The sequence below is a fragment of the Sander vitreus genome, chromosome 21 (genome assembly GCF_031162955.1).
Source record: "Sander vitreus isolate 19-12246 chromosome 21, sanVit1, whole genome shotgun sequence".
NCBI classification, from domain to species: Eukaryota; Metazoa; Chordata; class Actinopteri; order Perciformes; family Percidae; genus Sander; species Sander vitreus.
The window spans coordinates 3,003,421-3,018,919 of NC_135875.1; the positions used below are offsets into that span (position 1 = coordinate 3,003,421).

Sequence of the window (15,499 nt, forward strand, 5' to 3'; positions counted from 1 at the left end):
GAAGTCCGTCTTGTCTCCCTTGTCTTGTCTTGTTTACTTCCTGTCTTTAGTTTTCCCTCCCTTGTGATTGCCCTAATGTGTTTCACCTGTTTGCCCAGCCTAGTGTCACCTGTCCCTTATTAGTCCTCTTACCTGGTTTATTTAGTCTCCGTGTGGTCTTTGTCTGGTGGATCATTTTATTCTGTTGCTGTGTTCTGTGAGTTTTTGTGTCTGGAGTCTGCCCTTCAGTCTCGGAGTTCCAGTTTTGAGATTCTGTTCTGGAATTAGTTTTTGTCTGTTATTTTCTGAATTTTTTGGTATGTACTTCATTTTTGTTTAATAAATCATTAGGGTTGTCAATTAAAAAATGTAATCTAATTAATGACACTGTGATTAATTAATTGAAATTAATTGCATACATAATTAATGGTGCCTGAACTGATACTTTTTAAGAAAGTAAAAAAAAAGGTACAAAAACAGTCGGTGACATTAAAGAATGGATTGTTTATTGCTAGGCCATATGGTCAAAATTAAATGACTTGCAATAATAACAATAACTTATTTCACTAGTAAATTGCTGTTGAACGACAAAAACAACCACCAGATAGGAAAAGGACATTTACAATAACTTCAAATGCACCACGAGTCTGTAGTTTACCAGTTTCAGTGAACGCACCGTCTGTGTTGTTTCTCCGTCGGCAGCTGCAGATTGTTACATCCCGGTGTTGAATCCTCTACAATAACGCGTTAATCGAAATTAACGCGTTATTTTGACAGCCCTATAAATCATCTAAACTGCATTTGGGTCCAAGCCTTTCCTGACAAACCGTGACACAGGACTGTTGGATTAGTTGCAACTTGCTCTTGTGATTTTTTTTAATTTTTTTTTTCAAACTTCTGGTTATCTTTGACTGATATCACATTTCTGCATCATTAGTTCAAATCATACCAAAGCGATGACTCTCTGCTGAATTTCTCACTCACTAAGGATCTGCATTTGACTTTTTGTAAAACGAACAAGCACAAATGGCTACATAATTACCTCTGCTCTTCTGTGGCTGTGTGAAAGAGAAAATCCTCCTTTGGCATTCAGTCTCATCAGTTAGAAACACAATCAGCACACACTGAGGTTTAAGCTCATGGTATGTAGATAAAGGATGTGGGATTGTCCACAGGGGAGACTGTGCTCGATTTCGTCATTCACATTTTAGATTACAAAAAAAAAAAAAAGTTCCTCCTAACTCTTATGACTGTAACCTGGGGCAGCCTTTCAGTCATGACTTAGGGCTCCTGCACGCTGGCTGCGTGGCGGCTGCGTGGCGTTTTCTATGTCTTTGCACACCAGAAACGCGTCTGACGGCGCTGCTGTTGCTAGCCTTGTCTGTACACATGGATGTTTCCCATTTACTGCACTCAACCATTGGTATACTTCATGTTAAACATAAATATATACTGATTGGATTACAGCAAAGACGGCAGTATTGAAATAGGCTACAGAATATTTCGTTCTGTATTGACAGGTGCAATATTTGAAAATCAATAATTATGATTATTTTATGAATTACATTTATATCTGCATTTATGTCAAAACCTTGACTTTCAAACGTCAGTCATTTATTAAATGTAGTCGTGTCAAAATGACATTAAACATATCTTCCTATTCTATTTTGCCTGGAAACGCTTTCAACACGCTTGCGTGAAAAATAGGCGTCGGTCCAGGCAGAGTGCAGGAGGCCTTAGGTGGGAACCAAAGGGTCGCTGGTTAAAGTCCCCCATACGGTGTGCGTGGACTGGCAGCTGGAGAAGATGCCAGTTTGCCTCATGGGCACTTCCGAGGTGCCTTTGAGCATGGCACTGACCCCCCCCACCCCCGCAAACTGTATATTGTGTGAAATGACTGATAAAGTATACCTTTTTATGAGGACAAGAAATAAAATCTCTTTACTAACTTTCTTGTTGAAGCAAAATGATTGTTCATGGAAAAAAAAACAAAGCTGAAGAATGTCCCTGTGGGATAACCTGTCTTGATTATTGTTTTTAAATGAATGACTACATAAAAATTACAAAATATGCCACAACTTGGCAAACTTTTCTTTGGAAATCTGTCATGGTTAAGCTTTTACTGGCTGATAGCCAATGCCGGAGTCTTTGCTCTTTAACTGCTGTGTGTTTTGTTTTATTTTATTTTTTATTTTTATTTTTTTTTCTTCACTCACTTCAACTGGCGAATTTGATTTACAATAAATAAGCATATTTGTGCCTCATCCCTGAATGTCTTGTTGCTGCTCTGAAGTCCCTTAGCCGACTACTCTGATCTAACGTTCCAAGTGTATTTATTTAGTTTTTCCTCTTAGGCCCTGTTTTCTCCTCTGTTCTCTACTGTCAACACTTATGACTATTTTAGTAGTATTACTCTGCTTCCAATTGCAAATTCAAAGTCCCACCAACACAGGCTCCTATATGAGCTCATGTATATAAGTAGAACAACTCATTTGAATCCAACCAAACATGACTTTTGTCTTACATAATCACTTTTTTTTTCTGATTTCCTTTCATATTTTGCGTTTTTCATTTGTTACCATGCTGTAGTTTGTAGTATTGTGTCATTACCATTTCATGATTCACTTAAGATTATTTTTAGGGGTATTTTTAGGCCTTTATTTCCCCAGGACAGCTGAAGATATAAAAGGGAGTCAAGGAGTAAATGTATGTATGGGCGCGTCCTCGGCTCAGATTTGAGCCTTTTAAAAAAGTGACAAAACGTTGGGAAAAATGTCAAACTTTGAAAAATGCAACAAATGACGATAAAAACAAACGTCAGAAGAAAACGTCAAATGTGGGAAAAGCGTCAGGAAAAAGCTATAAAAACCTTGGAAAAAAAAAAAAGCAACAAATGTTAAGATTGGGACGACATGGTCTTGTCATGGTCGACGGGAAGACAACAAGGGTTAGTGAGAAGGTGATTTGATATCGCACCTTTTTACAAAGTCAGAGTGCTTCACTTTTTTTTTTTTTTTTAAATACAATATGCCTTTTATTGTCATACACATGACATGTACATGTACATGTTGTACATGTACATGTTGTACATGTACAATGAGATTGAAGCAACTCCTTTTCCAGTGTCAACATGTACATAAGAGAAATGTAACATGGAATGAAATAAGTAGTGCAAAAGAAAAAGGGGGGTAAGGTGCACAGTTCTGAGACGCTATATACAGTACATATAAAAATAGATAAATATGGTTTGTATACAGTGTGAAATAAAGAGATTACACAGTAATGAAATTGCACAGAATTAGCAGTGTTATCAGAAATATTAAATATTGCACAGTAGGCGGGTATAAGAAAGTCCAGGGGTTAGGGGTAAGACTGTAAAGTGAAGGCAGTGCATGTGTGAGTTCAAAGTGGTTATGGCTTCTTGAATCTGTTAGTCCTTGTTCTGATGCACCTGTAAGACCCAAACACAAAAAGAGCAAACAAAATTTACGTTAACTAAAATTAAAATCCAAAGTTACAATCATGAGACAAGAGTGAGTTACTTTGCCCTTAAAAGATAAAAAAAAGGCAATAAACATGCGTTTTTAAAGAGAAAAGAAACTAAGAGTGCAGCAGGTATTAGATATGTTTGGATCCGTAGTGAGCTCAATGTGAATAATGGCTTGGATCCTGTCTGCTGCTGAGGTGCAGCCAGGCTGCCCTTTAGTGGCCATGATGTGTAAATACAACTAGTATTATCTCAGACAGCTCCGAGACAGGTATCTGAAAACCTGGACACACAAAACCAAAAATATCTGCATGACTAATTACCACTCGCAAAAGGACAGCTACATTTAAAAGAGCAGTTGTCTACTGATATTTTCTTTCAACTTACACAAAAAAAATGTGTCTTTGGCGATACGTCACAGCCATTTGCGACGTGTTTGCTGTGCCAGATGATATCGCGATGACTATAAAAAAACAATATATTGTGCAGCCGTAACATAAAGACCACTGTTACAGTGCCTTTGCTGTGTGCATCCTGTTCTCTCTCTCTCTCTGTCGTTCCACCCTCCTCCCTCTCACTGCTGCACACCTGAGTGTAATCAGTGCTTAGGTAGAGGGGGGGGGGGATAAGAAGGCAGAGAGTGCACACAGCAGCACACTGGGGAGGAGTTTCTTCCCTCACTTTTTCTCCTCAAGCAGGTTTATTTTCCCCAACCTCCTTGCATGCTTAGGTGCTGGAGTTTTTATTTTATTTTAGCTTATTGTGTTAGTTTGGGCTGGAAGTAGTCTCACATTGCCAGACCTTCCTCCACAGCACTGTGGAGGAGGGTCTGGCTAATCCACACAGCATTCTGGGATGGGATAAAAACATGCTCTGGTTTATTAGTATTTCTTTAAACCAATCACAATCGTCTTGGGCGGCGCTAAGCGCCGGACGGAGCCACGGTTCCGCTGCAAAATATCCTCAGGAAGGAACTTGTTTTGGTGGAACATGTGTACGTTCAAAAGTTGTTTCAGTCGTGCAAAGAAAGAGGAAGGTGACGAACATCCAGCCGAAAAGCAGCTAGGCGAGCATTATAACGTGTACCAAAGTGACCACGTTTGTCTCTGAAGTAAAGGCTGGACTACAATAGAGCTGTTTGGAGCAGTTTGTGAACAGTGTTTTCTGTTGGAGATGGTAAGTCCCTTTGGGGTGGACTTTGGGCTTTTTCACTTTGTAAACCTATAACGTGCACAAAAAATATATATATAACACAATAAAGGAAAGGGAAAACGCCAAAAGCATAATATGAGCACTTTAATAAAGTTTGTTGGTTAATTAACCTTGTGTCTGGCATCCTTTTTATATGTTGCATCCCCCAACCCTCTTTGGACCTTGGTTTGATTCTTTAAATGGAGGCCGTAACATGCACACTGAAGGCCGCTGTATGACTGAGCGTTTGGCTGACATCCAGACACAGAGGTCCTTTCTATCCAGAGTCAGGCTGGTACCATCGACTCTGACACACATATTATCCATGCGAACAGGCTGAGGTCAACACCCCTGACATCGCATCTTAAACTAATAACCCGCACAGGTATCAGCTGTACGGTCAATCTCGCTGACTTTTTTTTTTTCTTGAACGTAGCTTGAGTTTAGGAGTTTTTGGTTTGTAATTATACATATTTTCAAAAAAGTGATGAGGATTTATTTTTCATTAGGAGAGGGATATTGATCAATGAAGCGTGCTGTAGCCTGAAGCTGGGATTATATTGCCTGTGTTGCGTATCACGCACATGGTCTGAACAGGGTGAACCCACTGGCACACATAACTGCATGTTGAGTCTGTAATGACGGCCTAAATTCATTATCTAGTTTCAGTACTTTAATGAGCAACAAGTCCTTCAAACCAAACACCGATATAGGTCCTTTATACCCTCTAATACGACCCACAGGAGTGTTTTCCATCCTCACATTTAAACCAGAGACTGTAACGGCCGCGGTTTTCAAACATGTCGTTAACGTTGTGAAACAGTGGCAGTTTGGTTAGGTTTAGGCACCAAAACTACACTCAGAACTACAGAAATACATCCGTAAAATAACAGAAAAAAAAGTTCTGGCAGCTCATTACCTGAACTTTGTCTTGTAATTAGTAGCTACAGTAAAAATACAGAACATTTTCTCTTATTTAAAATTCTCTCACACAAAGCTGCTCAGCTAGTAAAGCTCTGAAATTAACACTTCTACTCAAAAAGCGATATTGCAAAATTTCATTTTAGACATTTATTTACTATGTTATTCATATATTATGCTACTTTTGTGAACCCAAGACTTTTGTGAGCTCATTTCAAGCACCAAAACAAGAGTGTAGGTATGTTTTCACAAAGAATTTGAGAAATATTTCTGCTTTAGGGCTAAATTATCTCTTTACACATTGCTCTGGAACAATGTTGGGCGTCACTATTCAGGAAGCTGAGTTAGTTCTGAACATTTTGATATGGAACACATTGGGATCAGTTTTGTGCAAATACCCTAAAAAGGAGAATTCAAGACGATATCTAAAAATGACCTCAGAGGGTTAAATCTGTTCTTTAATTATCAAAGCTTTTTTTTATGCTTCTTCCGATGATTTTTTTTGGCTGCTTTTGACACTTTTTTTTGACACTGACACTTTTTTGGCACTTTTGACTCTTGCTAATCTGGTCAATAATTAACGATGATGGAGTTGTGAATAGCTACGTTCATAACTACACTGAACAAAATTATAAACGCAACACTTTTGTTTTTGCCCCCATTTTTCATGAGCTGAACTCAAAGATCGAAGACTTTTTCTATGTACACAAAAGACTTATTTCTCTCAAATATTGTTCACATATCTGTCTAAATCTGTGTTAGTGAGCACTTCTCCTTTGCCGAGATAATCCATCCACCTCACAGGTGTGGCATATCAAGATGCTGATTTAACAGCAGGATTATTGCACAGGTGTTCCTTAGGCTGGGCATAATAAAAGGCCACTCTAAAATGTGCAGTTTTACTGTATTGGGGGGGGGGGGGTGATCCGAAAACCAGTCAGTATCTGGTGTTAAGGTTACTTGAGTGGGCAAATGCTCACATTCGATGGCGTCTGGCACTTTGGAGAGATGTTCTCTTCACGGATGAACCCTAACCCTAACCCAAGTGTTGCGTTTATAATTTTGTTCAGTATACGTCAGTTGTCGGAGCACATATTAAAGTCCCAAGATGCAATTCAAAATGTAAATAAACAAAAATACAACTGTGAATCAGGTTCTATGGACAATTTCTGTTAAAATACACACTAAACAGTACAACTGTTAATACACAGATATTTCTTAGGGTGGACTTGTTTAGTGTTGAAAAAGATTGTTGTTTGGGTTCAAATCAGACGTTTTTTTCACCTCCACTGAATGTGGAATGTGGCGCTGAACGTGACGTGACTCCGTTTGTCTCCATCTTCAAGAAAAGTCAGAAGGAAAAGTTGCTTATAACATACTGTATGATTGTTGAATATTCTTTAACCCTCGTATTGTCTTTCCATCATCCATCACAAAAAAAGCGTCAATAAAGTGTCGAAATTGTCAAAATATGACAATTTCGACACTTTATTGACGCTTTTTTTGTTGCTTGTGACTTTATTTTTAACGGTTTTTGAGGTGTTTCTCTTTCGACGCATTTTCCTACGTACTCACCCACTGTCCTCCTCTGGTTTGCCTGTTTGTAAAGCATAAAGTATGAATTATTACCCAATTCTGTTACATCTAGGCTTCTAGCCAACTTCAGTCAGTTATTTGGAGAAATATGGTTGAAAGAAACCCAAATTACTGATGTAGAATCTTTGAAAACGGGTCAAATTGGGCAGGAGTCCAACAGGAGGGTTAAGTGTTACATTTGTACTGGGATTGTCTGTATTTTGTGGTATTTGTCTGTGTTGTGTCTATTGTGAATTCAGTTTTTAGTGTCTGTATATTCTCTGTTGTAGGTTTGTATGTTTATTGTTATCAGGCTCCCTCCGAAAAGCTTTCAGTAGCTTATTTGGGGTTCCCCCATTTCACACGGCCTACATATGATCATCGTACCTGCTGAAATTGTGTTTTAATGATAGGAAGGTGACGTGTGAATAAAGAAATAAAGAAACTTTGTCAGCTTACTTTTTGCTTTGCTCACGTCATAACTGACCCTCCTGTTGTCCTCCATCCTGTCCATTTGACCCATTTTCAAAAAGTTTCTAAATCAGAAATTTGGGTTTCTTTCAACCAAATTGTCAAAACAAAAAATAACGTGGATGGTTCCCTACAACGCTCTTCACAAGTAAAATAAATGATCAGTTCACTACTTTCATTGAATTTTTTTTTTTCAATTTTATAGCATTTGAAAAAAAAATCAAAAGCGTGGGGGGAAAAAACAACAAAAATGTCAAAAAGCGCAGAACAAATCGACAAGAACTTTGGAAATAGTGACAAAAAAATTGGAAAAAAGTAACAATACTGCAGGAAAAGCTTCAAAAACATCGAGTTGTAAAAAAAGTGAAAAGTGACAAACGACAAAAAAATTTATAAAAAAAACGAAAGAAGTCACAAAAACATCAGGAAAAGTGACAAAAGTGTCGAAAAGACAACCAAAACGTTGAAAAAAAGTTGGGATTTTAAATTTTGACCCAGAAAAACAGAGTTTCCTGGTCGACGGGAAGGCAACACAAGGGTTAACTACGTCTACTAGAGGGCGCGGCCACTAGAAACCTAAAGATGAGTCGTAATTGTGGCTTGAACAAACAACCTATGGGAGCGTTTTTCTGAAGCGTGATGAAGACGGATTAGTTCTCAATCTACAGATCAAAAAACTGACTTTTTACTCAAACCTTTGAACATCCCAGCTGTTTCTCATCTCACCCCTCCCCCGGTCCACAGCGGTCCCCCCATCAAATCAATGCTATGCAGCAATTGTTAATACCCAAGGATAGGAAAGTCAGAATCAAAGTGGTAGTCATGGAAACAACCCAGACCTGTTTCCACCCACCAATCGATCGTGTGTGTGTGTGTGTGTGTGTGTGTGTGTGTGTGTGTGTGTGTGTGTGTGTGTGTGGGCCGGATGTGGGGAATAGAACCCCTGTCCCACATTCAGACACAGACCCCCATCGTCCTCCACAGCAGAGTCGACAGAAATCCAGACAGGACAGAAGGAAGGAAAGAGAAAAGAAAGATGGTGAAACAAGTTGTTCGGATCCATGTTGGGATGCTGTTTTTGGCTCTGTGTCTGCACTTGGGGGCAGCTGCTGCAGGTGAGTAAGTGTTCAGTGCTGCTGCAGCTGCACGCTCACTCATAATAACTCCAACATGATTTGGCAGGATGGGGTTGTGTTGGGTAATTTGTAGTCTGATCTAGTCATGCTTCTTTTTAATGTGCGGCAACGCAAATATTTTGTGTGTGTGTGTGTGTGTGTGTGTGTGTGTGAGAGGCATTATTGTAAATGAGTAATAGTAGTAAAGTAATAATAGTAATTACCGACGGATTCCTCTTCATGAAAATGATTAGTTTACAGTGTTCCATTTGAATTTTGAAGGGTTGATTCACCCAAACCACAGATACGGCTATGAATTCATTGGAACAACTTTCTACTTAAGAAATAAAATAAGGGACAGTATGAAAATTATTAGGGAAGGAAAGGCGGGTGGGGGTGTGGGGGTCACAAGAGGACGAGGATACTCGGGCTGTTTTTGGGAGAGCAGCAGAGCAGTGAAGGGTGTTTTTTTGCCACTGTAAATTTATATTTTAATTCAGCTTACCCTTGAATATATACAGTTTATTTGTTACATCATATATCATGCTGGGCTTTGATATATGCAGAGGACAATTGTCCAGTCTCTGTCGCCAACCCGGTCTCCTAAGAAAACGTCAAAACATAAAAAAAATTCTCCCAGATTACACTTGATTCAACACATCCTTGTCCCATCGAGAGGCCCACGGTGTGAAACGGTTGAAGTTTTAGACACATGGTTGATGTCGTGAATTGAAACAAAAGTGCTTGGTTAGGTTTAGGAAAAGATGGTGGGTTGGGTCAAAATAAGTACATTCATCACGTAACTTCAAATTACGTACGTAAGTTAAAATAAGTCTTTTGGTTTTTACACGGGACGAGAAGGGCGGTCTCCTGTTTTTGTTTGAGCCGTCCATCCACTCTTCCATATTATGCAATATATAAAATATCCATTTTTTAAAATAACAACAAGAATGAAGGAAGGTATTAAAAGGCCAGTTACGTATCACATATTTGTGATACGTCAAAAAACAAATGCCGTTTAGTTGTATGGGAACCTAATTTTTAGGAGGCTGGGCTGCTGTATCTGGGTTTTATTATGGCCATTATATCAAGAGCCAACTGAACCAATTTGCAAATATATTAAATATAAGGGCAAACATACCATTCATTCCTCCTCCCCACCCAAATCATTTCCACACAGCCCCTAATGTGCTTATTGGTGGAACCTGTAACTTCAGGTTATGTACATATCCATCTCCTATTTCGACGAGTAAAAGCTGACAGAGTTTTCGTAACTATTTACTACGACAAACCTTATGATATTACGACTAAGTTTCAAAATATTTCAACTTTATTATCTTTATTTTTTGGGTGAACTGGCCTTTTAATACCTTCTTTCATCTTAGCTTTAGACCTTAGTGAAATCATTTTTGCTTTCACCCAGACAAAGAGATCTCTGCCTGACTTACTATGACTGGATACCTCCTGCTACGTAAACAGGCTGCACAGTGATTTAAAGGGAACATCACGGCCAACAACTGAGTTTGTGTCGTCTTCCGTTTTTATCATTGGGAAAGGAAGTGCCAAATATTTATTAAGAATCAGAAAGAGGAACCACACTTTGCTGCAAGGCTCAGATCCTGGCAGTTGCAGTAACACAGAGTAGTCTGCAGCGGAGAGGAGGTGGAGGAGGGGTGGTATGCTAAAACTGCCTCAGCTGAGACAAAGCTTTAATTAAACATGACCCACAATCCCTCAGCGGGTGCAGCTGGACTGATCAATGGCATGGAATTGGATGATACTGCCCTACTGTCTGACCTAATAAATAAATGACATGCCATGAAACCTTTTTAATCTTTGCTTTTGTTTGCTTTTTTACATTTTTGGAGTCTTTCTTTAATCTATCATCTACTTGTTCTCTTCTGATCTATGTGAACGTAGATCAGACCTGTGTGTTTATGTAGAAATATGAACACATGACCCAAGACTTGCCCTGAACTTTTTTTTTACATTTTTCTTTTTGAAAACAATCTACCGGCATCACACCAATCTACATTAAAGGTGCAGTAGGTAAGACTTATAAAACTAACTTTCTATCATATTTGCTGAAACTGACCCTATGTTCCAGTAGAACTACATGAAGCAGGTCATTAAAAAAATAATCCAGCTCCTCTGGCTCCACCTACAGCCTGGAGTGAGATTTGCAAAAATCCACAGCTCCCTGTTCAGATGCACCAATCAGGGCCAGTGGGGGTGTCTAACTGCGTGTCAATCACTGCTCATGCACACGCATTCATTCTCCCTTGTGGGGGGAGGGGCTTAGGAGACCGTTTTGGGCTTTAGCAGAAAGGGGGGAGGGACTGAGAAGTTGTCAATGTTCAAATTTTTTGGCTAAGTCCTGGATCTTCACAATCCTACCTACAGCACCTTTAACATTTTTGAATTTATTTTTGAAAAAGTCACTAATAAACAATGACTTTTAAGACTTTTAACGCTTGTGTTGTCTTCCCGTTGACCATGCACTTGTTATGGTCTGTTTTGCCTGTTTAGTAAAAAATGATCACCTAATTCTGTATTACATCTTCTTAGCCAACGTCATTCCAACTTACTACCACTAGTTTTACACTTATTTTTTGGAATTCATGGTCAATAAACCTCATTTATATGGATTTATACCTCATTTTTTAGTTTAAAACCCCCAGAAATGATGAATTATTTTGACTAATAGTTAAGATCTGAGGAACGTATGTTGATAGATAATGACAGACTGTTTCGTGTATGGAACCATCCATGTTATTTTTGGGCAATTTGGTTTAAAGAAACCCATATTTTTGATATAGAAACTTTTGAAAATGGGTCAAATTTGATCCGAGGAAAACACAAGGGTTAAGATCAAGATTAAGATTATTGTTTTCTAATAATGGGTGAATAAAATAGACTAAAAACAAATAAAAATAAAGATCCAATGTTGTAACTAGAGATGTACCGATACCAATATTGGAAAAGCCTTCGATATCGGTACCACATAATTTAGCCCGAAGAAAATATACTTTGAAGTATTTTTTTATGTTCTTTTTCCGTTATGACTAACTGACAAACTGGATAATAAAAGAAAGTTCTGTGGCGTTCATTGTTTGCGTTTGTTCATGTTTCACAAAAAGTTTAACCTGAGCCAGGCCGAACAACAAAGATAGAAATCATATCACATCCATACAGGGATAGCAGTATACAGCTGTTAAAACATAATCAAATATAGGACACGCTGGTATCAGATCATCTCTAGTTATAACTCAACATATTCCTCCTTCTTTTCCACTCCACCAGCCATGCTGAAAGGTGACAAGGCCCAGGATGGAAGTGGCGGCAGCGGGGACACCATCAGCCACTCCCTGACCCTGGTGCAGCGCCTGGAGGCCCTGCTGGCTCAGGGGAACGGCAGTGACGTGTCGCTCAGGGTGGAGACGCCCAGCGCTGACGAGGTGAAGGTGATCCAGTCTCACTCGCTGGTGCTCTCCCTGCAGAGCTCCGTGTTCGACGAGATCCTGCTGAGCCGCAACGGCAGCACGCTGGTCCTGAAAGAGAGCTCCGACTGTGCTGCCGTGTTTGACAAGTTTATCAGGTGAGAACACATTTTCCTCTCGACATTAGGGGACTCTGTGAGAGTTAGATTGAGTTACCATACCCTCTGGAGGAATGGACTCTGCAACTGCAGTCCTGCATCTGAGACAAACAATCAATGAGTCCCAACATTAAAACAAATTGGCCGATCAGTGAACTGCTGGGTTGCACAATAGCAGCTGCTGTGACGGTATAGCAGTAAGACATAGAGAAGCCTGGGCTGCAATAGCAATCGATAACAAAATCAATTTTTTATTTTAAATGCTAATGACATTGATCAAAACCTGAACTACAGTAGACCTGCCTTCTGCCACACTGATGAAATCTCCTTGTTCATATTGTAAACTGGACGGCAAATTAAAAGTAATAACGGAAATCAGTCTGAGAGTCTGAGTATTGCATATAAACAATGAATGAAATGGCTGTGTGTTTTGAAAAGGAACAGAGAATTATCACCCGACTCTGAAGCTGTACGAAGTTTTTTTTGCCTCTTTTAGCACTGAGACAGTGGAGAAGTACAACACTACCCACAATCCTAAGCGTAACAGCGACGTCCTTAATTGGCAGAGTTCGCTGTTACCATGGAAATGTTTACCGCAACCATGAAACAGCTAGCAAGCTGCTACCACTGAAGTCTATGCTTGTTTATGTACTCAGTCTTGTACTTTTGCCTTTTTTTGCCGTGTTTAAAGGTCCAGTGTGCAGGAATTTCTCCCATCTAGCGTTGAGATCATATATCGCAATCAACTCTCTCACACCACGCAGTTCAAAGTACGTATTACAGCTACGGTAGCCTTCACGCTTCAAAAAGCCGGTCTCTTGCTCTTTACAACATCCTTTTTCTTTTTCTGGGCGAAGAAGAAGACTCCTGTTCCTGAAATTTGGATTTTGAATACATGTGGTCCTCCATGTTTCCTTCTTCAAACTTGCAGCGGCCAGGAAGCTACGATACCCATTAGCAGCATTAGCAGCACCTATGAGTTTATCATGTGACAGCGAAAACGTGAAAGGTGGAGCAGTATGTCCTGTATGTCCCTTACCGGCTAACGTATTTCAAGATGGCGCATGAATATGGAGCGTCTACCCCAGTTCATGCAAACGCAAATGTCAAATGTCAAGCCAATAGGAATACTTGGAATTGATGGTGGTGGTAAATATTCATGAAAAAGGACAAGTTTGTGAACGGGCAACACAGATTTTGATAATGAACAACTAAACACGTTACACACTGGACCTTTTAAAGTTTTCTTTTGAGCCAAATCAAATGTTTTATGGTCACGAGTCATCTGGTAGCTGGTTGGCTTGGTTCCATGTGTAAAACTCTTTATATAAGCATTTTCTGAAACGTCAATAAAGATATTGAAATGGGGAAAGTCACTTCCGGAACCAGAGCCATTAAAAAGGTGGGAGGCCACTGTTGAGCTCTATAGTGTGTTATTTTGCCACCACGTCTCCAAAATAAGTTGTTGCAGCTTTAGAATAGTAGGTCTTGATTAGGGCTGGGTAACTTTTTAGGCACCGACCAAATTGCCTCCTTAGTATCGAGTATCGAAAAATGCCTCATGCCTCAGAGTCAGTGAGCCAGTAAGTATGCAGTACTGTAATGTGTAATGTTGCAATTTATTTTTGTTAAAATGGATTTTATAAAACCGGTATCAAAAAAGTATTGTTATGGAAGTTTTGAAAACATTTTTTGAACGAGTCCCTGCCCTAGTCTTGATAGGGGTTAAAACATTTTTGTGACAGCAGTTTTAGGCTCAATGGTCCCAATCTGTATGCATGTTGTCAAGTAGGTTCAAAAAGTAAATGTTGTGCTTCAAATACTCCGACACTCAACCTCTCCTTCCTCTCTCTGAGCAGGTATCTGTACTGTGGAGAGCTTTCTCTGCGTCTGGACCAGGCGATACCTTTACACAAGCTGGCCACTAAGTACCAAGTGATGGGTCTCCAGCAGGGCATCACCCAGTACATGAGCCAGAACGTGGCACGGGAGTCCTCCTCGGGACACGTGGCGGGCTGGTACGAGTACGCCCTGCAGGCCGGCGACGTGACTCTGAGGGACAGTTGTCTTCAGTTCATGGCCTGGAACCTGTCGTCGGTGCTGCGGAGCGGAGAGTGGGTGACCATCAGCAGCCAGCTGCTCATGGCCCTGCTGCAGCGCTCGGACCTCGTCCTGCAGAGTGAGATGGAGCTCTTTGCGGCGCTGGAGGCCTGGATTATTCAGAATGAGCCGGACAGTTTGACAGCGGAGAACGCATTGAGAGCCGTGCGTTACGCCATGATGCCGCCACGGGAGCTCTTCCGCCTGCAGACCCAGTCATCGGTCCTGGCTCGCTACCAGGAGTCGGTGCGTGACCTGCTCTACATGTCCTACCAGTTTCACTCTGCGTCGCCACTGGCCATGGCCAAATACTTTGACGTGAACTGCAGCCTCTTCATGCCCAGGAACTACCTGTCATCAGTGTGGGGGTCTGCCTGGATCATCAGCAACCCCTCGCGAGACGACCGCAGCACCAGCTTCCAGACCCAGCTGGGGCCCAGTGGCCATGACTCCAGCAAGCGGGTGACTTGGAACGCCATGTTCTCGCCACGCTGGTTACCCCTCAGCATGAGGCCGATGTACACGGAGACGGGCGCCATGCAGCCGACACGTGTTGATGGAGGGAGCCCTCGGATCATCATAACGCCGGCCACATCCAGCGCAGATTTCGCCGGGGTGAACTTCCAGAAGACGGTGCTTGTGATGGCTCAGCAGCATGGGAAAGTGGTGGTGAAACATGTCTACAACTTCCACCAGAGCACGGAAGAAAACGGCGATTTCTTGGTCGAAGCCGACCTGTACCGCCGGACGTCGGAATACCTCATCGATAGCTCGCTCTTCCTCCATATTGTGGTGAAGCCGCTGTACCAAACCCTTCTAACCAGCAAGAACTAAGCCCTAACCCTCCTCAATCACCTCACTCAACACAATCCAACCTTGTGAAGCGACATAGATACAGTATATGTATACGTAGATAACGCATTTGCCGCTGCTATTTACTGGAGCGATACGTCGACCTGACCCAAGCTAGCATTAGCTTAATTCAGTATCAGGACAGTCACTTAAGCTAACTTTATGTTAGCTTTAAAGAAAGATTAACGTTACCTTTTGTGACATTAAATT

General features: G+C 40.8%; 1 protein-coding gene across 1 annotated transcript; it reads left to right on the forward strand.

Moving 5' to 3' along the window:
- The first annotated feature begins 8,549 nt into the window (after positions 1–8,549).
- On the forward strand, positions 8,550–15,271 carry btbd17a (BTB (POZ) domain containing 17a). The gene is made up of 3 exons (XM_078279327.1): positions 8,550–8,739; positions 12,043–12,337; positions 14,197–15,271. The coding sequence occupies exons 1-3, from the start codon at positions 8,550–8,552 to the stop codon at positions 15,269–15,271; spliced, it is 1,560 nt and encodes a 519-aa protein (XP_078135453.1).
- The last annotated feature ends 228 nt before the right edge of the window (positions 15,272–15,499 follow it).